Source organism: Buteo buteo, chromosome 16, assembly GCF_964188355.1.
Source record: "Buteo buteo chromosome 16, bButBut1.hap1.1, whole genome shotgun sequence".
Classification (NCBI taxonomy): Eukaryota; Metazoa; Chordata; class Aves; order Accipitriformes; family Accipitridae; genus Buteo; species Buteo buteo.
Window position 1 is genome coordinate 4,566,290 of NC_134186.1, and position 20,833 is coordinate 4,587,122.

The 20,833-nt window shown below is 44.7% G+C and overlaps 1 protein-coding gene across 2 annotated transcripts in view; it reads left to right on the plus strand.

Moving 5' to 3' along the window:
- Window positions 1–20,833, plus strand: part of ARID1A (AT-rich interaction domain 1A) — a 61,545-nt gene that overhangs the window by 16,933 nt on the left and 23,779 nt on the right. For both annotated transcript variants that reach the window (XM_075047538.1, XM_075047537.1), the window contains 3 exons: window positions 7,048–7,260; window positions 7,965–8,426; window positions 9,436–9,549. In XM_075047538.1, coding sequence (XP_074903639.1) covers window positions 7,048–7,260; window positions 7,965–8,426; window positions 9,436–9,549 — 789 coding nt within the window. The remainder of the gene's footprint in view (window positions 1–7,047; window positions 7,261–7,964; window positions 8,427–9,435; window positions 9,550–20,833) is intronic.

The following is a 20,833-nucleotide window of genomic DNA, read 5'->3' on the forward strand; positions in this document are numbered from 1 at the left end:
AGGGAGGGGAAAAGAAAAAGAGGAAGTGCACATTTCTGTGATGATGTTCGCAGTAACACAGGCTTGTCGTTTAAACTGTCCTTGTGAGACACTTGACACACATCAGCGTAGTGTTTACTGCAGGGTTTTCTAGATGTTTTGTCTTTTGGGGGCATCTTCATCTACTACAGGAGGATTTTTCTTTTTATCTTAACTTTAATTTCCCCTCGGCCTCTTCCATCTCTCTTTAAAAGCAGACCACCATAGGAAGAGAGGCAATGAAGTATGACCTAGTGCACTGGCCCTTCAGAAGGCTATAAAAGGCAGCGAGTTCAGGCTGGGATATTGACCTTAGCACAGCCAGTTGCACCTTAAATAGACCAGATGAAAGTGTTCCTCACTGGAAGATGAACTGTGTTTGCTCACGAATGAGGATGGTTGTTAGTTTGTGCTCATTTCTCAGCTTGAACTCTCTAGAGTGGTTACGGAGGAATTGGGAGTCACTTACGATGGAGTTTCAGGAGATACAGACAGGCATGAAAGTGTCTGAAGTGCAAACCTGAAGCATGAGAGTGACCAGCTGAAAGTAGGGTTTGCTGAAGCATCTTGTGTTGCCTGCTGGATGTCTTTGTGTTCCCCCCCCCCCCCCCGTTAGTTCTGTTTTCTCAGCGACGTCATGGCGTTGCCATGGTTGGATGAAGTCACGAGGGAGTACCTGCCTGCTTGCTTCAGTCTTCCAGTCTGCCTGGCTGGTGTTGGTGGGTCTGCGAGGCTTTGTGCCAGTTTGGAGCAATCCCTCCTGTGCGTTTCACGTTTGTTTGCGAGTACCCGCGCTTTATGTGCGGGCACCATCACACCTAATGTAGCTTAACACTGGTGAGTATGCGGAAAATTGGGTTTGTCTTGACCAAGGCACTGGTGCCTTGATGCTGCAGGCAGCATAACTCTTACATAGTGCCCTTTGAACTTGAAAATATGGCAGAGGTTTAGTCTAGGAGGTGGGAGGTCAAAGCCCTCATCCTTGGAGGCAGTGTGAATGTGGTGTGTTAATGGTGTTGGATGTTAGAACCTCCAAGACCCAACCCAGTCTTGGTTGTCTTGCAACAGCCTGAGCTCTTGGTAGCTCCAGAGGATGTGGAGTGTACTAGAAATGGCAAAGGTCAGTGCAGCCTCTCCACTTTGATTAGGGTTGCTTCTTTGAAACATTAATGCTCAGTTGATAAAGCCTTTTGGCAGCCTTGTGATCAAGACAAAATATTTTTCCTGGGTGATTCTCCATTTGCCATGACTCTCATGTGCCTTCGCGTGGTTGATGTTTCTTAGCGGGGTGGAATGGGCTGGAAAATGGGCGGGGAAAGCTGCTGATTTTGAACCCAGGTCTTTTTCATGAGCCACTCTAGGTGTTACCAGCCTGTTAAGCTGATGCTGCTGTTGCTGATTTTCTGCTTCGTACGGCTTGTTGATTTTGATAGAAATGGCACAGAAAGGTTGGGGACCATGGGTGGTTTTATGCTCTTGCCTGGTTTCAGTGATTAAATCCAATATGACCATGATCCCAGCTGACTAATTCTTAGGGAAAATGCCTCCCCTTTCCCAGCATTGTCCATCACTAACGTAATTTTTATAGCCAACACGGCAATCTGGTTTGTAGCTTCACTGGCTGCAGAGACTACTTGCCCTTGCCTTTGGCTAACGAGGAGTTGCAGACACGAGGAAAGAGCATGCTCTTCTGCCAAGACCTAGTTTCTTCACTTCAGTAAGATCCTATCCGGCTTCAGCCCTGGGGAGGTGAGCAGTTCATTCTGTGAGCCTGTGGGACAGCGTTAACCCGCATTGGCGCTGGTCAGCATCTTCTCAGCTTGGCAACTTCCAGGCCTCCAGGGTTCAGTGGTCCCCATCCTCCGGCCAGCCTGATGATGGTAGGGGAGCAGCTGCCGCCTCTCACCGAATTCGCAGAGTCCGGTCGGGCTTGTCTTTGTACCGGCGCTCAGCAGCCAAACAATAGTTTGTGCTCGCGGGGCCATGTGGCGAGTCACGTGCGCGGTGCTGTTTCTGCCGGGGTCCTTGCCCATCTGTTCTCGGCTCTTTCTGGGTTATCAGGCGCGGGTCCAAGTCCTCGCAGGCAGCCAGCTCCATGGCCAGAGATTACGAGCACTAACCTTCCTGGCAGGAGTGGTGTGGCTTTGCTTTTATGCAGATTAGCCATGTGCTTCTCACTTCAAGGCGTTCCACAGGAAAAGACGTTTCCTGTGTTTGCTTCTCGGTGGGCGGCTCCGGCGTGTTGTACCGGCTGGGGCCGAGCCTGTATGCGGCGAGCGGGCTTGGGAGAGGGATTACGGCGTGCTGCCCCCCCTTCCCCTTCCACCTCCACTGCTACGTCACCACAACACAACCACACGCGCGCTCATACTGTTGGTGTCATTCATTCAGTGCCAAGATTGCTTTAAAAAATTCCCTTGGCCCCAGTTCAAACAGGAGTACAGCTGGGATGTGTTAGATTTTAGGCAGTCTGCCCTCAATTTGAGATGAGTTATAAATAGCAGTGCCGACTTCCTTAACTACCACTCTCCGAGGTAAAATGCAGGTTAATTACTGTGGGAATCAATTAGGGCTTCTCTCGGTTAAACAGCCAGTAATGCTTTTTATTATTTTTTATCACAAAAAATGGACAACAAATCTGGTCAGGAAAAGACATCAAATCCAAGGTGAGAGCTTAGGGCTTTTTTATTATTTTTTTGGCCTTTCTATTTTTTTTTTTGGGCAGCTGAGGAAGCCAGTTGTGGCCAATACCCACGTTTGCCAATACCCACGTTTGCCAATAATTGAATGATGCTGATTTGAAACTGGAGAGTTCAGTAAATGACTCTCCTTCCTTTTCTTCCTCTGGCGTAATAAAATACAAATATGTAATAAAGTAATCGGGAAAGTCAGAGTTACATTTTTCTATACAGCTGTGGAGAGTTTGGCTCTTGCTTCTGAAGTGGGATTTGCCTCATCCCTTTACTCGTTTTCCTGCTGGGACTGTTAAGCAAGTCCCCTCCAATTTAACCAAACTGTTCTTTCAGGAGGCCAAATTTCTCTTCTACCGGACAAAATCTGAAAAAGGATTGTTTGTGGAATCCTCTCGTCTGCTTAAAAGCTTTTTTTTTTTTTTAGGAAAACTCTGGCGTTGTTTTTAAGAATAGCTGGTTTTCACAGTGCCATTTCATTTTAGGGGTCTGACATACTTCACATTATACATACTGATTTGGAGAGCTTTTGAACTCGGCAATTTAAGCTCACTTTGGGCTTGCTGTTACAAGCTCTTAGTCTAGAAATATCTTAAGTTTTCTCGAAAGCTCAGCAGTTTCTCTGGAGCACTGGCTTACAGTTGCTTTCATTACACACCGTACCAAACAACTTTGCTTTTGAAAGTTTGACTTGTGTCAGGGCTATGTTTTGCCAAGTTTTTGGTACTTAACAGTGTTATAAAACAGCAGAGATACTGAGATTGAAGGGAGAATAGAAGCAATTTCTATGAATGCAAGGAGGTGTAAGCAGGGGGTCTGGACTTCAGTGATCAAGGAGCAACACTTTCTCTCAATTATGTCTCTCTGTGGCAGGGCCTTTGCTTTTGAAGTGTAATCACAGTAATCTACTCCTGTGGTTTCCTATTGAAAGGATTTCCCATGTATCAGTCCAGAGAAGAATCTCCAGCCTTTTGCAGTCGGAGTTTGGTATTTCCTTATTTATCCTGAAGTGTTCTTGCAAGCGAATAGGCGTCGCTTCCTCTTGGCTTACCCATCTCGTGTAACATGGGTGTACAAAGGAGCTGTGCAGCACCTCTGCTCCTCCTAAAATCTTCGCACAAGCTGTTGGATCGATCTGCACTTTGCTGCGTTTCAACTTTGACTGTTCTTTTCTTGTGGCACGTGTAGTTAAATTACCTAAAAGGATTGAGACAGCAGATTCAAGTAGACTTCCTGATGGTAGGCTCTAAGCCAGAGCAACACTGCTAAGATGAGAGCAGTTAAAGCCCTGTCAGCAAAAGAGATATTTGTCTTTAATGGGAGATTTTAAAGGAAGAAACAATGTGTTGCAGTGTTTGAGATGTACGCGGCAGCCCCAGGGAGCATGAATTAGCCTGTTGGTTTGCAACGAGTCAGGAGTGTGCGTATGAAATAGTTCCTTCATTAGAGATTAATTGGCGTTTACATTTCTTCTGTGTATAGAATTTTATCTATAAGGCTGTAATTTAGAGTGATGCTCTTCATGTTTGTTTTTAGCATCCTCTGTGTGCTAGGGCCTTGTAGAAGAGTGGCAGTTCAAAGCAGCGCAGTTTGGAAGCGCGTTGCGTACTCCTACGCTGAGCAATCAAGGTGACGACTTGGTCACATCCTGGAAATATGTTTGGGTTTTGGGTTTGGCTTTTTTTTTTTTTTTTATGGCTGCATAAACAGTTCCGAATGTTTCTTGAAGTTTTTTAACAGTCGTCATGCTTCCTGTAGGAGTCATGGAAAAGTGCATCTTCACCTTGTTTCTATCTTTCCTGAAGATATGGTTAGCTTTGCGGGTGACCACAGACAAGAAAATCTGTGCAGAGAAGGCAGCATGTGGTGTGTGCATATTTAGAAAAAAAAAATAAAAATCCCCAAACAGGAATGTATTTGAGAAGCTGCTGTTGCTAGCAGGCTGCGAAGGTGAGGTAACCAGCAAGAGGAAGCAAGTAACAAACGGAAAAGATGCTGAAATGTTCAGTCAGTAACCCCAAAGTTGCACTTGATCAGGTAGAAGAAGAAAGGCGGTGTGTGTTTGGGGGGTGGTGAAAGAGAGGTTTGACTTGTCAAAAGCTAGGGGTTGGGAAGCACTCCTGGTGGCACTGTTTTTACATACCAAAGAAGGTAGTGTGGGGAGGGAAAAGATGTTGGTAATCTAAGGTGATACCCACAAGACAAGACTCAGGAAGCATTAGGAACAATTGCTTGAAAGATGTAAACACGATTTGCATCCGTTAGGGTGTAAGGAAGCTCCACATGGGTGCTCCTCCATTCAGGAGGTAAGTCACTGTAGCTCTGAGTATTCAGACTACAGCCATCAAAGACCTCTTTTTTTTCCTTTCTGACCCCTGAATGGAAGCTCCTTTTCAGAGTATGGTACAAAACCTGTGTGGGTGCATGGCATGGTCTGTGGGGTACGGCTGTTTGGGAGTGCAGGGATTTACGGCTTCTCTGGACTTCGTCCTCTGAGGTCCTGCAGCCTCTGTCCGTCTTGCTTCTCGGTGGTAGTATCCATGATAAGTTGAACATAAAACGTAACTTTTTCAGAACTCCTGTAGTATCAGTATGGATGAAAATGGAAACATCCAGCGCAACTAAGCATGGCAGGGCATCTAAAATCTGCCTCAGTGGAGAGAATCATACTGGTGCCATGCGCGTGGTCGTTTGTGAACAGCTTCCGTAGAACGGCAAACACTGTATCTGCAGGGGTGTCCGGGGCTGAACTGGAGTGGAGGAAGGGACTTGGACCTGGTTCTTAATTGGTTTATGCCATATTGGTGCAAATTTGTCTAAGAGAGCCTGATTTCAGTTGAGTGGGTAGCCCCCCCTTACCAAAAATGGGGCGCTTTTCCTGCCATCTCCATTAAATTCCCTCCCATGGCCCAGCTCCTGTTGCCCCACAAGAGTACTATTAACTCCCCGTTGTGCCCCTACTTACTTCTGTTTGGCGTGGGCTCGGTGCTGTGTGGCTTGCCTGGCAGGCAAGACGTAGCAGACAGCTGGTCAAACAAATGTTTTCAGGGTCTGTGTGTTGGGACTTCAAGCTGTGCTGGCTGTTGGGGTAGGATTTTCTGAAGTGTAGCATACTGCACGAACTTTTTTTCCTAGGAGGGTGGATTCTGCAAACATAACTGAAATACTGTTCTGGTCTCTGGGATTCTTTCAGGTTTCCAGCAGGAGCTGGCTTTGTGTGATATTTGCTTGTGCAGGCCTGTAGTGCCACTCCTCAAGCACCTGATCTCAGCAAGAGAGGGTGGATCTGTACAAATACCACCCTAGGGCTAGTTGCAGGAAGGAATGGTGTAATAGAGAGTCCATTGTCATGGTGATCTGGTGGAAGACATCTAATTGGTATTAGGTCATCAGGAGATCAGTGAACAATTCTTATTCAGTTCAAGTGATGGAGGTTAAAGACTACGCCTGGGATTCGTTTAGAGGTCGCTACACCAAAGCAGTCCTTGCTTTAAGGTGGGAATAGTACTGCCTAGGTAGAAAGACTGTGTTTTGAGGTTTATAGTATTTTCAGGAAATATGATTGACTGTTCCTATGTCTTGGCTGCAGGCAGGGGTAGTACAGATTAGGAAGTCCTAAGAAAGTTGCATTTATTCACTTGTCTCATCATGTCTGCTCTAAAACTCAGGGACCTGACTTTCAAGGCTGACAAATCTTTTTTTCATGCATTGGAAGAAATTTGATTTAGAAACCTTTATTCTACAAAAGCCAGCAGACGCAAAGCACATGTTAAAAAAAAAAAAGGCAAAAATGGAACTGCAGCCTTGAATGCTGTCAATGTCAGTAGCACTGCCCAGTATTACTACATCAATATGGATTAAATGAAATGCGTAAGTGTAAATTAACGGCCTGTAGTGTTTTGGGAGACCTTGTTATATGTGAAAGAAGCAGTGTTTCTTGTGAATATTTAAATTTTCAGCCTAAATTTACCTTGTTGTGGAGTATCTGGATATTAAACTACTACCTACTATGGGGAAAAGTCACTTACACTGATAATTCATCTTCTTTAATGATCCTTCCGCGCTTCTTCCCTGTCCTCCGGCCATGGGAGATACGTCAGCACAAAATGACTTCTCATTGGGTTTGTTCTTTGTGAAACGTCTGTAGGTTTGAAAGGGCAACAGGAATCCTGCTGTAATTCAGAATGTAACTGTGGGGTTTAAGCCCCTGAGAAGAGGCAGACGAGCTTCTGCTTCTCTGCGCCAACCTGTTGAAGTTTTCTTCTGGGGTTTTTGGGAAGTCGTGAATGATTCCTGTATGTAGCTGGATGTACATTGTGTGTCACAACTTGCTTTGCAGCCTTCAAGCCCAATGGATCAGATGGGGAAGATGAGGCCTCAGCCGTATGGAGGAAACAACCCGTACACACAGCAACAGGGACCTCAGGCGGGGCCACAGCAAGGACATGGCTATCCAGGACAGCCGTATGGGCCACAGACTCCCCAGAGATATCCCATGGGAATGCAAAGCAGGACGCAAAGTACAATGGGCAGCATCTCATATGCACAGCAGGTAGAGCACCCAAGCTTCTGTAGTCTCTGTTTACAGCAGGGGCAGGCAGAAGAGCAACAAAGTACTGTGTCTTCTGAAGGGGCCACCTTCAACCAGGTTGGAATCGGTTGCTTAGGTAAAATGACATTTCTTTAGGCTATGTTGCACCGCATCTGGATGCAGGTGTGATCGATGGACAAAGACCTGTGGAATCCTTGCTTCCAAGAGAGGCAGCGGCAGACCATTGAATCAAACAAGGCAGAAATAAATAGTGGGGGGAGTAAGATGTTCTTTCTGCTGTGTTCTGTTAAAGACACAGCTGTTCTTTACAGAGGAAATGACTTCAGGTCAGTTTTGACTCATTACATGATCCTGCTGGACTGTTTGCAGGATTCAAAAGGCTGGGTTTTTTTGTTTTGTTTTGGTTTGGTTTTTTTGAGCAAGCAGTCTTTCCTTTCAATGTTACTATCGCTGAAAGGTGGTCAGGTAGGGATCCCTAAAAACTTAGTTATGGTGCCTATTAAAATTTTGTTACTGCGAAGAATAACATCATACACAAGTGACTTGCTGTTGTCTGGGAAGCATCTAAGTAGTGGCATTTCCAGTGCATTCCCAGTTAACTGCTCTGCACAGGTATCTGAATTTTTTCTTTTTGAGCATAACCTTATTTGGTGTGTGTATGTAAAATACCTTAATAACTGGTATAACTCTATCCTCTTCTGTAGATTCCTCCTTATGGACAGCAGGGACCCAGTGCATATGGGCAGCAAAGCCAGACTCCATATTACAACCAGCAAAGCCCTCATCCCCAACAGCAGCAGCCTCCATATTCTCAGCAGCCTCCATCCCAGACCCCTCACTCTCAGCCTTCTTATCAGCAGCAGCAACAGCCTCAGTCTCAAGCTCCACAACTTCAGACATCGCAGCCTGCGTATTCTCAGCAGCAGTCCCAGCCACCCCATCAGCAGTCCCCAACTCCATATCCTCAACAGCAGTCCACAGCCCAGCAACATCAACAGAGTCAGCCTCCCTACTCACAGCAGCAGTCACAGTCACCCTACCAGCAGCAGCAACAAACTCAGCAGACAGCTTCCTCGGCTCTTTCTCAGCAGTCATCTTCATACCCTCAGTCACAGCCGCAGCAGCAGCAGTCTGCATACTCCCAGCAACGCTTCCCCCCTCCTCAGGTAGGCTGTCTCCTGCTTTGTTTCCTTCTGTAAGTGATTTTTAAAGAATCTTGGGTAAATCCTTTTCTTTGTGCATTAAAGTTGGTTGAACTACACGTCAGCAATCTGGCTGGAATGATTACAGTAATACATGTGCTGCTTTCTCTGTTGTGTCTAGATCTGTATCTCTTACAGAGGTATTATGGTGGTAACAGGCTAAGCCACCTTAATACTGCAGTTTTGAAGACCAATGTCGAGTAAATGCAGCTGATTGGCAATACCAGTCTAAAGGATTTCATAATGGAATGGTTTTCATGCTGTGGTCTGCAGAAGTTCTCCAGGTGGTTTCCAGAGCCACTTGGTTTAACACAATAGCAGAACACAGCTTGCAGAGTGACACATAGATGGTGACAGACAAGTTTGCTCTTAAATGTAAAACTTGGCCTTAGGGAGGAGAAATAAAGCAGCAAGTGCATGGAATTGAAGAAGAAATCATGAAGCAAATTTTTTTTTTTTTTTTTTTTTTACATAAACCATATTTATTTTCAGCAAGGCTTAATAATATTTTAATAGTTGTGTGAAAAGCTGGCTGGGATGTTTTGGCAAAGATTGCAGTGCATGGAAGGTAGCTTTTGAAAAATTGAAAGATTTTAATTGACTTGCCTTGTTTGTGTAATGAAGTACTTAGAGCTATCGTAAGATGTTAAAAGATCAAGAAGCTAAGCGGACAGTCTCCCAGGACAGTCTGTGTTCTTCAGGATCTATAATAAGGGAAAGCTGGAGAATTACTGTTTTGTCATGCTTTAGACTTCTACTCCCAACACTCTCTGTAGTAGTCCAGCAGTATTTGTACTCCTGCAGAGCAGTAGACATGCTGTCTTGAACTCTTTGCTGTCTTATTTCCTGTTTTGGGCAAATGTCACCGAGTGTACATAATTCTTCCACAATGTGAGAATATACCAGGGTGATTCCAGCAGAGCCTTTATTTTATTCCCATTTGTGGTTTTTTTGGTGTTTCTTGATGTTTCAGGAGTTATCTCAAGACTCATTTGGGTCCCAGGCATCATCTGCTCCCTCAATGGCTTCCAGTAAAGGGCAAGAAGATATGAACTTGAATCTTCAGTCCAGACCTTCTAGCCTGCCGGTGAGTGGTGAGCTGCTCTAGAAGTGAATGGGGCGAGGGCAATCAGAAGCACAGCAGGATAAATTAGCACTGGTAGTATTCCACATGGAAATGGGAATGATGGAGGCTGCTTGTGCTTTTTACTAAGTCATTAGCTTCTGGCTTCCCACTGGAGATTAAATGTAATTTACAAAAGTAATGGATTTGAGAGTAAAGTTTAACCCTAAATACTCTGGTCTCATGTTCTAGCCAAAAGATTTTTTTTTTTTTTTTTTGAGCTTTCTGTTTGTAGTGTCTGAAGTACCTGACTGCTGTTAGAGTAGACCCTGACCTTCAGGGGAAAGTGTCTCTATTTTATTTTATTTTATTGTTCCTTCAGCCCACTGTTGCACTGGTGGTTAGCAGACTGACAGCGCGGTTCCCTTTCTGCGTCATTGGATCCTTATACTGCTGATTTAAGCTTCTTTGGTCCAATCAGAATGAACAGTTGGTGAAAAAGACAAGTTTATTGTACCTGGAGTGAGGAAGATCAGTCACAGATAGCTTCTTCCTTGACAGATGGAGAATTATATTTTCTTTTGCATTCTAAATCTGCTTGCTGTAGGAAGAGCGAGCAGTTGGGTGTGAGACTAGTGCCTAGTGTTCCAGTACTTTTTGGACCAGAGTAGTTTAACTTTGGGTTAAAAGTTCATCAAGAAAGTGGAGAAGGGTTAAAAGCTTAGATTAGTTTGCACAAGTTGTTCTGTGCCTCTGACTTGGAGGAAAAGTTTTGAGCTGCTGAGTTCTGATTTTGCTGGTTACTTTCATTGTAACCAGCAGGAAAGGAGTGAGCTTTTATTTTTTTATTTAGCCGCTGGCTAAGTCAGGTTCCTAAGCTGCAGTTGGATTGGTCAGAGGAGAGTGAGCTGTGTACATAGCAAAGTTATTTTTGCTCTCAGCAATGAGAACGGCTTTGTTGTGAGCCCCTTGAAATAATTCCTTTGGATTGTGGGTACAAATTGTCACCCAAAATACAAAGTGATTCTAGTTCTGACCACCTAATGAGAGTAGTTGTGGGTTGTTTCTTTTTTCTTTCTTTTCCTTTTTTTTTGCCTTTTGGACCCTGATTACAAAGATTTAATTTGTTCTGAGGCCTGGGGAAAAATCCTTTTAAATAGCATGTTTCTTTCCACTCTGCCTCTCCACAAGTTCTTCCATGTGACCCATCTTCTGGCGAAGAATGTAGGAAAAGTGAAGCCACTGAAGTAATTGAAGAAATTGCTCTAGCTCCAAACGGTGGGAAGTCCTGTTCAGTAGCATTGTTGATAGAGCCTTCATGAATCCTACCAATCAGCGCCCTCTGACTCAGATTATAGGAATTAGTTGCTCTGCTTAGCAGAAGTGGCTCCTTCTCAGCACCAAGTGGGAGTTTGTTTTATACCTTGTGGTTATATGTATTTGGCCTCTTTTGAGTTTTCCATTTTTCCAAGCGGTTTAAGAAAAGATACCCATCTGGGCTGTAAGAGTGAAGGAACCTAGAAGCAAGGGAATTTGATCCAATTTAAAAGTTTTAAATGTCCACCAATTTCCGATCAGGTACTTTAGAGGTTTGATGGAAAAAAAATCCAGGGTGTGAAAAATAGGTCCAGCTTTTAGATGTGGCTAGCTATAAAGCTTGCTTCTGTTTTAAACAGACTTTATAGTCATCTTGTTTTTCTGAGTTCATCACCGAATGATTTGCATTTAAGAAATAAAGCAGTCTTTAGCTTACCCAACCCTGGTGTATTTTTGGGCCTTCTCTTCCTTAGTAGGCAAAAATTTAAAAAAGGAGACCCCCCTGCAGAAACTCACCCTTACTCTTGTACGTGTTTCATAATTCCTTGTTGTCATGTTAGGATCTTGTAGGACAAGACCAGCACCCCTGCCTGTAAATTGAGAAATGCATCAGACAGTGATGCTGTGGAATGGTTTAAAGGGAGGACCTCTGAAGTGTATGGAAGTCAACTCTTTGTTTCAGTGATCAATCTCTTGCATGAAGTTTGGCCTGGGGATGCTTAGAAACAAGAGAGCTACGTGGAAGGGTGCTATCAATTTCTTTTTATCTTCCTTATATTGCTCAGTCTGTCTGTTTTAGAAAGTTTTATCCTACTCGGGAGGATTCCTAGATCCCTGTTTTGCCATTATGTATGACTTACAGAAGCATAGTTAGTTTATGGGCTTTTAATTTTTTGTGGAGTTCTGAGCCCTTTTCCAAGCCTCAGTGGGCGCTGTGGAATAGCTCACTGGGTATCTTGGAATTGGGGCAAATTGTGCCATGCATCATCTTTAATTAAAAATAGATCAGCTCCAGCAGGAAAAAGAGGTTTGCTGCCTTTTAGGTTCTTATAAAGTGTTAAATTTATGCACCCAGTGCCTTTACGAGTCCTTGGCCTTTATACATGAATATTGTACATCAACATTAATGTTGGAATTCCAAGCAATAAAGGGGGGAGTATTTTCTTCGCCTTATCCTATCACCATTTCAGGAGGTGGTGATCTCCTAGATTGTGATGTTGTCAAGTTGTTCAACTCCTGTGAGCTCTTGCTGGCTTTGTTAGGATCTGCCTGAGAAATGTCACATTGAGCCTTCTGGGTGGGGGTCTTCAAGATATCATCCGGATAACAATTTTTGTGTCACTAAACTTTTTCCTGATGATGTTCCTGTATTCAGACTTTTAACAGCAGAAGAGTCAAATTACTGATTTCTCTAATGCTTTGTCTGCTCATCTGTAAGCAGCAAAATGTCTGGTCTTCCATTTCTGCTTGTGTTACAGGCTGTTCTAGCTTAAGTATTTCCTGGTTTGTTGTTTCCTTTCTGAAGATTATATTTGCTGTATTTTGGGGGAGAATGCTGCTGCTAACTTGAACTCACTGATGCCTTTTAAAGAGTAATGCATCCATGTGAGTGTCCTGGCTGGTACTCTTCACCTAGCCTGCTACAGGAAAAGAATTTTCTCTGAAGAATTTGCTGCTTCCCTAGGGAGTCTCTGTCAGGATTGCAGCTAAACTAAACTTAGATTGCTATTGTGTATGGGAGAAGTGAAGTGTAGTCTTTTGTGTCTGGGTGTAATAGAGGAATAGTAATCCTTAGTATAAATCTGTTTCTCCCAGGAGATTCCCTAGTCTCTTCTCCTTAGCAAAGAATTCTTCCTGGCAAGTCGTATCCAGTTTGTTTGGTGTCTTTACCTTTTGAGGCTTGGATTCTGAGTCTGTAGGAATCAAATATTTCCAGCTATTAATTACCTTCTGCTTAGACATGGAAGGTGGTGGTAGCAAGTATAGGGGAAGCAAATAGGGTACTAGGACATCCATTTGCGTTTGGATTGCAAATCAGTTCTGCTGCAAAGTTCTCTGGAGTTTTAGGTTTGTTGGGAGGAATTTTGTATCTCATTATGGAACATGCAACAGATTGTTATCTTGCCTCAGTCTCTGTCTTATGGGCTGCTGTGAAGGAGTTGAGTGCAAGTTCCTGATGTCTTTGAGATGGATGAGGAGTAGAGCATCAAGACAGTGATTGCCACGCCAGGCTGTTTTTACACCTTCCCAACCACAGAAGTTGGTATCTGTGGCGTTAGGACTTCCAGGTTGGCCCCAAAAGCCATTTATAAAGCAAAACTGTTTTGTTACCAGCGTGTGCTGGCTTTTATTTGCTTTTCACTGGCCTTTCTGGGATTTCTTCAGTGAAACTTTCCTATCTGTGGAAACCAAAACCTTTGTGAGAGCTATTGTTTTCAGCAGTGCTTCAACAGGAAAGGTTCTACATAGGGTGGGACTTCTGGCCGAACCAGGAGGACGGATACTGGCTAGGTTTTGGATGTCCTGAAATAGCAAGGTTGCGTTTGAGTTTTTGTTGCAGCGGATACATAATGAAGCAAACTGGGGCAGCTTGGACAGGATTTTCAGAATTCCGACCCCAGAATGTCCTTAGTTTCTTTTGGTCAGTGTACTGTGTAGCCTGAGGGAGAAACCCCATCCCTGTCCTGGGCAACTTATTTTCATCTTGATGTGGAGTGAGAATCATTTTAATCTCAGTATTTTGCACTATTGGAAAACTGTTTTGCTTATTCAGCTGTGTTTTGCTTTAATTCATCTCTGACTTTAGATCTGAAAAGTGTCTTGTCAATTGCAGAAGGGAATATAACCAACTGAAAACAAATTCCTGATCCTTGTTTGACTTTTGAACGTGCATTCTGGTCTTGGGTCTTTGCAGTATGGATTTAGCAAAATTAGGTTTTGTGAGGAGGGGAGAGGAATGAAGCTGCAGAGTTTTGGATTGTGCAGAAAGAACCCTTCTGTGAATATCCCCAGCAGTTGCAGGGCATTTTTTGTTTGATTACCTTTTCCTTTCTTGAGTCAAGTAGTTTCTGAATTTGGACACTGGAGGTTGTCACAGAAGCGCCATTTGGATTTAACATTCTTACAAAGTGGTCATTTCAACTTGTACTCTGTAGGTACTTGAAGTGGAATAAAGTTGAGCTCTGTCAGCTGTGTCCCCTGACCTGGAAATAATCAATGCAACAGGCTGAAATGCAGCAAAAAACTGTCTCGGAGCTGCTGTAGATGGGGAAGGAGGTGCAGCCCAGGAAATGAATGTTTTCTTAAAAATTCTTTGAGCTTAAAATTAATCATTTTGACAATTTTTTGGGGGGGAGGGGAAAATAACCTTCTATAGTTGAATCTGCTGGTCACTTTAAGCTCTTTTTTTTTTGTCTTTTTTTTTTTCTCTTTTTTTCTTTTTCCATATGGGACTTCCTGCTTCTGTTTGGTTTGTATTTGGCCTTTTGAGCTTGTCTTATTGCTTGCCTTAAGAGAGGGATTAGTGATGCATGCATTTCAAAGCAGGTTAGTTGCATGCTGTGGTGCCTGGGCATTACAGTGGATATGCAGGTAAACACAGCAGCACCCGAAGGCTTGCCCTGAGGAGCACAATACCTGAAACACTGGTATTAGAGAGAGTGGTGCGTTCCAGTTTATGCTAATATGAAGTTTTCGATTCCAAGTTATGGTGATATAAGGAGTTGAAAATGTTTGGTTTTGTTTTGTTTTGTTTTTTTTTTCCTGACTAAGGCTCCTCTGCCTAAGCTTTTTTCCATGTGTGATTGTGTCCGTCATTTCTGTGTGGTTTCTTGAGAAGACTGTGCCTTTTTTTTTTTTTTTTTTTTTTTTTTTTAATTTTGCTAATAGTGGAGACTGTGGAGAGCTGCTTGCAAAGCTACCCTAATCTTCCAGCCACTCTAGTGACATGTTTCACGCCTGTGACCTGCTTCTCAGGGTTGCTCAGCTATTTGTCCATGTGGCAATTTTCTCTCCTCCCACTCCTTCCTCCGGGTTTGAACTGAGCTAATCCGACCCGGTGCTCGGGAGGAAACTCCCCACCCCACGCTGCATCGCCTGGGCCCGCTCCGGGCTGCGCGGAACCCTCCGCCTTCGTCGCCAATAAATGTCCCTTTTCGTGACGATGCCGAGCGGAGCCACGGATGCAGCTTCACGGGAGCCCGCGCTGGCAGCGGGCTGTGCTATGCTCGATGCCGGGCTCGTTTCCTGTTTCTATTCTGGTCGAGAGCAGCTCAGCTCTGCTTCCTGCCTGCACGCCTCGCACTGATTCCCCTAACCCCCAGCCTTTCGTTTTCTTAGGAGCGATTTCAGTTACGGACCCAACGGAAAGAGGAGACGGCGACCTCCGCGTGGAGGTGGGCGGCGGGGACGGCTGGCGGCTTGCTCGGGAGAGGACAGGCTTTCGTTCTTTTAGGCCCGGCCGGAGTGACTAGGCGGGTCAGTGTTTAATCAGGAAATTGCTGTAGGATGACCAGTTCTGGTCTTGGATCCCGAACAATAGTCCGTGCTCTGTCACACACATCCCCTGCACTGCTGCAGCCTGAAAATACAGAGCTGCTCCTTGTGTCATAACTGCTGAAGCGCACGCCTCGCGAGGTGACCCTCAGCTTTTAAATGCGCTTTCAAGAAGCTCGTTGTTGTAGGGCAGGGAAATCAGTTTTTCACTTTCTTTTGCTGCTGACTTGGTGTCGTTGGAGACCCTTTAAAATGTGCGGGGCCCTCTTGTCAGTCTGGTATCGGACATACTAGCCTCATCTTCTTCCTTGTCCATCAAAACTTAACCCTGCCAGAGATCCCACACCATGTAGGGGAGGGAGAGTCCATGTTGGTGTGACCTTCATCTGCTGCGTGGAGCGGTCACAGGGATAAGTGAAGGTGTTTAGCTTTGGCTGACAGCGCTGCACGCGTTTTAAACGCTGCCACACCTGAGCTTTCAGTTTACAGGAATCATTTTCCTGTTAATGTCCTTTTGGCGTGCTGGATTGACTTGTCTTGGAGACGTGCACGATCATAAATGCCATGGAGAAAACTGTTTCCACATGGTGCTCAAATGTGGGGCATGGCAGGGGCCCAAGGCTCAGTCTGCTCTGCTCCCTTCCTGCAGCGGCCACGCTGCTCCTATGGGCTTGTGCCCGCACCATTGTGGGTACAAGGTTTATGCTGTGATTTCAAACACGTCCTGGTAATTGGAGGAGGAGTTGTATAATTGGTTTTTATTATAATTTTGAATCAGGTCTTACCCAGGAAAATAGAAACCTTTATTTAAAAAAACCAAAAAAAAACCCCTGAATTTCCTGAAATGACAAGAAGTGACATCTCTAGGAATTGACTGTTCTGGCACCCTGACCCCGAGGGCAGCACTGGGTGTACGTCAGCGTCTCGCATGGGCCAGGTTTCCATGGTTATGTTACCTCTTCCTGTGCACACTTGCCGCTCTGAGCCAGGGCGAGAGGAGAATTTCCTTGATTCTTTCCAAATGTGTCTTCAGTTTCTCTGTCCCATCCAGATCCGTGGTACCTAGGTACGGGTGTGGTATTGCAGACAGGTTCTTGACTGGAAGTGGTTTCTCTAGAGATGCCCCAGCTGGCAGTGTTAGGGGGCTCAGCCGTAGCCCCTCGTGTTGCTCCATTGTTGCCTCCCCACAGGTACAATGGACTTTGGGAAGGAGCTGCCAGCTTTCAGCTGTCTCTACAGCAGCTTTTTTTCCAGTGAGGAAACTGCCAGATTCATCAGGCTTGCAAATACCTGATACCTTAGAAATCTTGTTCTCTCCTAAAATCATCCTTCCACTTTTTTAGGAATTGATTCTGTCACTCTTAATTGTTTCAAAGAGGCTGATAACAATACTAAAAGCTGAGTTGTCTTAAAATCCAAAGTATTGGCCTGAACAGGGGCCTTTTTAATTCTTTAATTATTTCAGACTTCTGCCTTTACTGCATTTCTTTGCCCACCCTAACTCGTGTGGTTGGCATGGTGGCATAATCACATGCTGAGATGACTAAATGCTTTGGAGTCTAAATTGAACACATCGGAAACTGGAAAGCGCCTTCCAGAGGAAGCACTGCTGGGGAATTGGAATATCCCTATGGCTGGCAATAAAGAGGGTAGCTTCCTGCCTCTTACGTGATTTAGCGTTTTATATGATCTGGGGTTTGTCTTCAGACTGAAGTAGAATATTTAAAAACCTCTGGAAAAAAACCAAAAGCTCTTTAAATAAACAGCTTGTGGTCTGTCATCTGAGACCCATGCTAGTTTCTCGCTTGCACTTGCCTTCCCAAGGCCTGGTGTCAGACCGGCCTTTCCGATGGCTGTGATTGACTTGTACGTCTTGCTCCCCCTGCATCCCCAACACCCTCCATAAACTCAGCGTTGCTGAGAGCATCCTCGGATGCTGCTGCAATGTTGCTGCTCATTGTGCCTGGGGTCCTCCATGTTTCTTTCCTGCAACTTGTTTTAGGGTCAGTGTTACTGTTGAAGCTGGAGGTTTTGTCCTCTTGTGTGGCAATACTGCTGCTAGATGGCTGGGCCAACTTCTGTGTTAGCCAGAGTGACACTACTCTGCCAAGCAAAACTTCAGCATTTACCACTGCTGCTTGGAATACTTTATGTTGTCTCAATGTTTAGATAAACCTGGGAATGCTTTTTAGAAGCTGAGCGGCTTTCAATGGGTTAAACAGAAACTCTCTTCTGGAGAGTTTTGCTGCTGCATTTGCCAGGGTCCTGCAGAGTGGCTCAGCACCCAGTGCTCCCCGAGTGGGAATGCTGGCCTTCCATGCAGTGGGTTTTCCCTTCAGCGACATCTTGTTCTGTGGATGAATCATGTTGCTTCTTCTATACTTTGTGCTGCAACTACAGCTTTTGAATCTCTCGTCTCCGAAGACTGAGAATATGAAATTTGTTAGTCTGCTCAGTGTTTGGAGGGGGAGGAAAGTACCCTTGCCCCCCTGCCTTTATTTTTTTTTTTCCTTTTTTTTAAAATTTATTTGGAGGGGGAAGAGAAGGAGGGGTAGCACAGGGTAGGAGCAGTAGATGTGATTAAAGCTCCTGCCGAGTAGATCTGTGGGAGTGGAGTATCGACCTCTGAAAAATCAATGGCTGCTGCGGTAGCAGTGCTGGCTGTTTTGCAAGGTCTCCCGTTGCAGGAATGTAGTAAAGCCAGCAGCACTTCCGTCTGTCGTCCTCCCTTTTTATTTTGTACCTGCTTTCTGCCAAACAACCAGACTTACCTAGATTTACTGAGGTGGATTAGAACAGCAGCTTATTTTTGCAATCAGAGTAAAATTTCTTGTGTGACACTGAGCCCCTCCTCCTGACAGCCTCCTTTCCAAATGCTCTTTTTCCTGCAGTGCAGCTAGAGCCAGCAGCTTCTACCAGTTTGTCTAAAGCCAGCCTGGAAGAATGAGCTTTTCAGCTTCTTTTTTGAGCAAGGAAACTGCACGAATCTCTCTTGCATGTTCTAGTCCCCATCTTAGGTTTGTAATTGTCAGCACTGAAGCCTGAGAGGAGCTTAAACTCCTCATAAGGGAAGGGAATATGGACTCCATCTAGCAGAGGCTGAAGCCTTGATAGTGTTACCTTCCTGATATTTGTTTTAGTGGGCAGGTGTTATTTCTTTGAAGTAGTAAAAGTCTAGCACTTATTCCCTTTACCTAAGGACTGCTTGGATGAGCAAGTGGCACGTAATAGGACTCGAAGGTTTTTATGCATGCTTAGTTTTGTAACCAGGATCTTGGGTTTTCCTCCAAATCAGCTTGCTGCAGAACCTGAGAGCTGTCTCGTTTTCAGTTGCTCACATGTGGTCCTTGGTCAGATCAGAGGCTGAGCTTCCAGGGACATATCTGAGGGGCCAAATCCAGTGATTTCATTGCGTAATTAAATCCCTTTGTTCCTTCTGATCGGTGATCTTGTCCCATTTTGAAGTGGATGTAAGAGAAGAGGCAAACCCATGAATTTAAAAACCTTTCATAAAACACAGAAGTGTGTTGTGCAGCTTGTGCTAGTGTGGCAGTGATCTTCCTTCTGGGCATTCCCTGTTTCTTATGCTAGGAGAAAGTCATCTTTCCTTGTTAAAGTAAAACCAAACTTTTCAGCGCCTCGGAGAGCAGAGGTAAGAGCTACGTGGCAGTGGACGAAAGCTGTATGCCATCAAGGAGACACCAGCTTGTGTTGCTAGTTGTGTTGCTAGGCTTTGGTTGTATTTGATTGCTCTTTAGTCATCTTGAGTAGCTTGGGAATGTGGATGAACATGCTTCCCGCACATGTATGAACACAAAATCAGTAACAGGTAAACTGGCAGCTTAAAAATACATATTTTTGGTTTCTACCCCACTCCTCCCAAAGTATAACAGGGTACAGAGCACACAGGAACAGAGCGTTAAGAGCATCTTTTACTTCACTTGAAATTCCAGAAATATTCTGGGTGTGGCGAGAGGTTTTATTGGAGAGACATCCTGCATGCATCCTTCTTCCTCCTCCCTTTTGCCTCTTGTCCAGCCTATACGTGCACCAAGAATGATGAGCATCTAGAAGGTGCTTTTGGTGCTATAAAGATGGACTCATTATCTTCTGCACAATAACCGATGGTAGAAGAGCAGAGTGAGGTGAATGGTGGTCTTCGCTGGGACAACTTGTATATTTTTGGGATAAGACAGGACTTGGAAATCTGCTTTGGCTTTGGAATAGTTCACTTTCTTCTCATGGTGATGGTAGGTCTTTACATTCCCACCCAGGGTGTTCAGTGAGCCTGCAGCTGCCTACCAAATGCTGAGAGCCAGTGCTCAGTGGGTTTCGTGTTTGTGGTGGTAGATGCTGATGGATTTTGTCAGAATTTTAAAGCATGGCAGTCGAAATTGAGCTGGTGGTGATGCAGGGCTTGCAGGAGCGTGTGCCCTTTCCAGTGTGCTTCCAGTAAGCTGGACCAGCTTGGAGACTGAAAAACTCCATTCTGACTCTTTGATTTGTGAGCAAGAAAAGACTTTGGAGAAAGTAGTTTATAACTCTCTCTGGGTGAAAAGTATCAGCTGGATTTCTACTGTAGCTTAACTTGTGTTCCCCAGCTCGAACTTCTGGTTTCTACTGGGGAAGCAATCTGGAAGTGGCATACAGTAAGTAGGAAGGCTGTGGCAGGCTGCAGAGCCCTCTCCAGACCCTTCTGTCACATCATGTGGCAATCTCAAGTCAGCTTTGCAAGGTGTTGTCTTGGATGTGATGTGAATCTGTAAGTCTGGTGTAAATTGAGCACGGTGAGGTCTCTAGGCCGCTTTGTATTACGAGATAGAGTGCTTTGTGAAGCATAAGATGCAAGATTCAGTTGTCTGTACTGTAGAAGGAGGAATAGGTCTATCCATTTCCCCAAAATAGCAGGGAGATCCTAGCTTGTCGGTCAGCTGTGTAATTTTTTGTGATAGAGAGGATTGAGGTATTTTGGGTGTGGAAGTAAAGGGGAAGGAAAGGACAAGCTTGTGATTTCTAAGTGTTGATAGTTCTTGAATGAGTGGAAAAGAAACTGCAGAGAAAATGAAATTGCAATAGAAAGTAGGTGTTTCAATTAGTCAGAAGCAATGAAGAGGCTTTTTCCCTTTCAGAAAGAATCGGGGAATAAATTTAGCCATTGTTCTCTGGTCTTGCTTGTAAGCATCTTTATGGAAACAACTGGCCTTACAGAATTTATAAGCTCCGTGACATGCTCGTCTCCAGATCATAATTTCCTTGAGTGCTATCTAGTGATCTGATAGTGCCTACAATCATTACAGTCTGACTGCGCTCCTTCCCTCTTCCCCCACACTTTTCATATGCACTTAGGTTGGGGATGGGCAGGGGAGTAGTAGAGGAAGGCTGCAGTCCCCAGTGAGGAGATCAATTTGCTTTCTGGTCAGTCTTCCTGCTCTTCCAGATCAGTGGGATGGGCCAGAGTGGAGCCTTGAATCTCTTCTCCTCTGGGGTTTTGTTACCT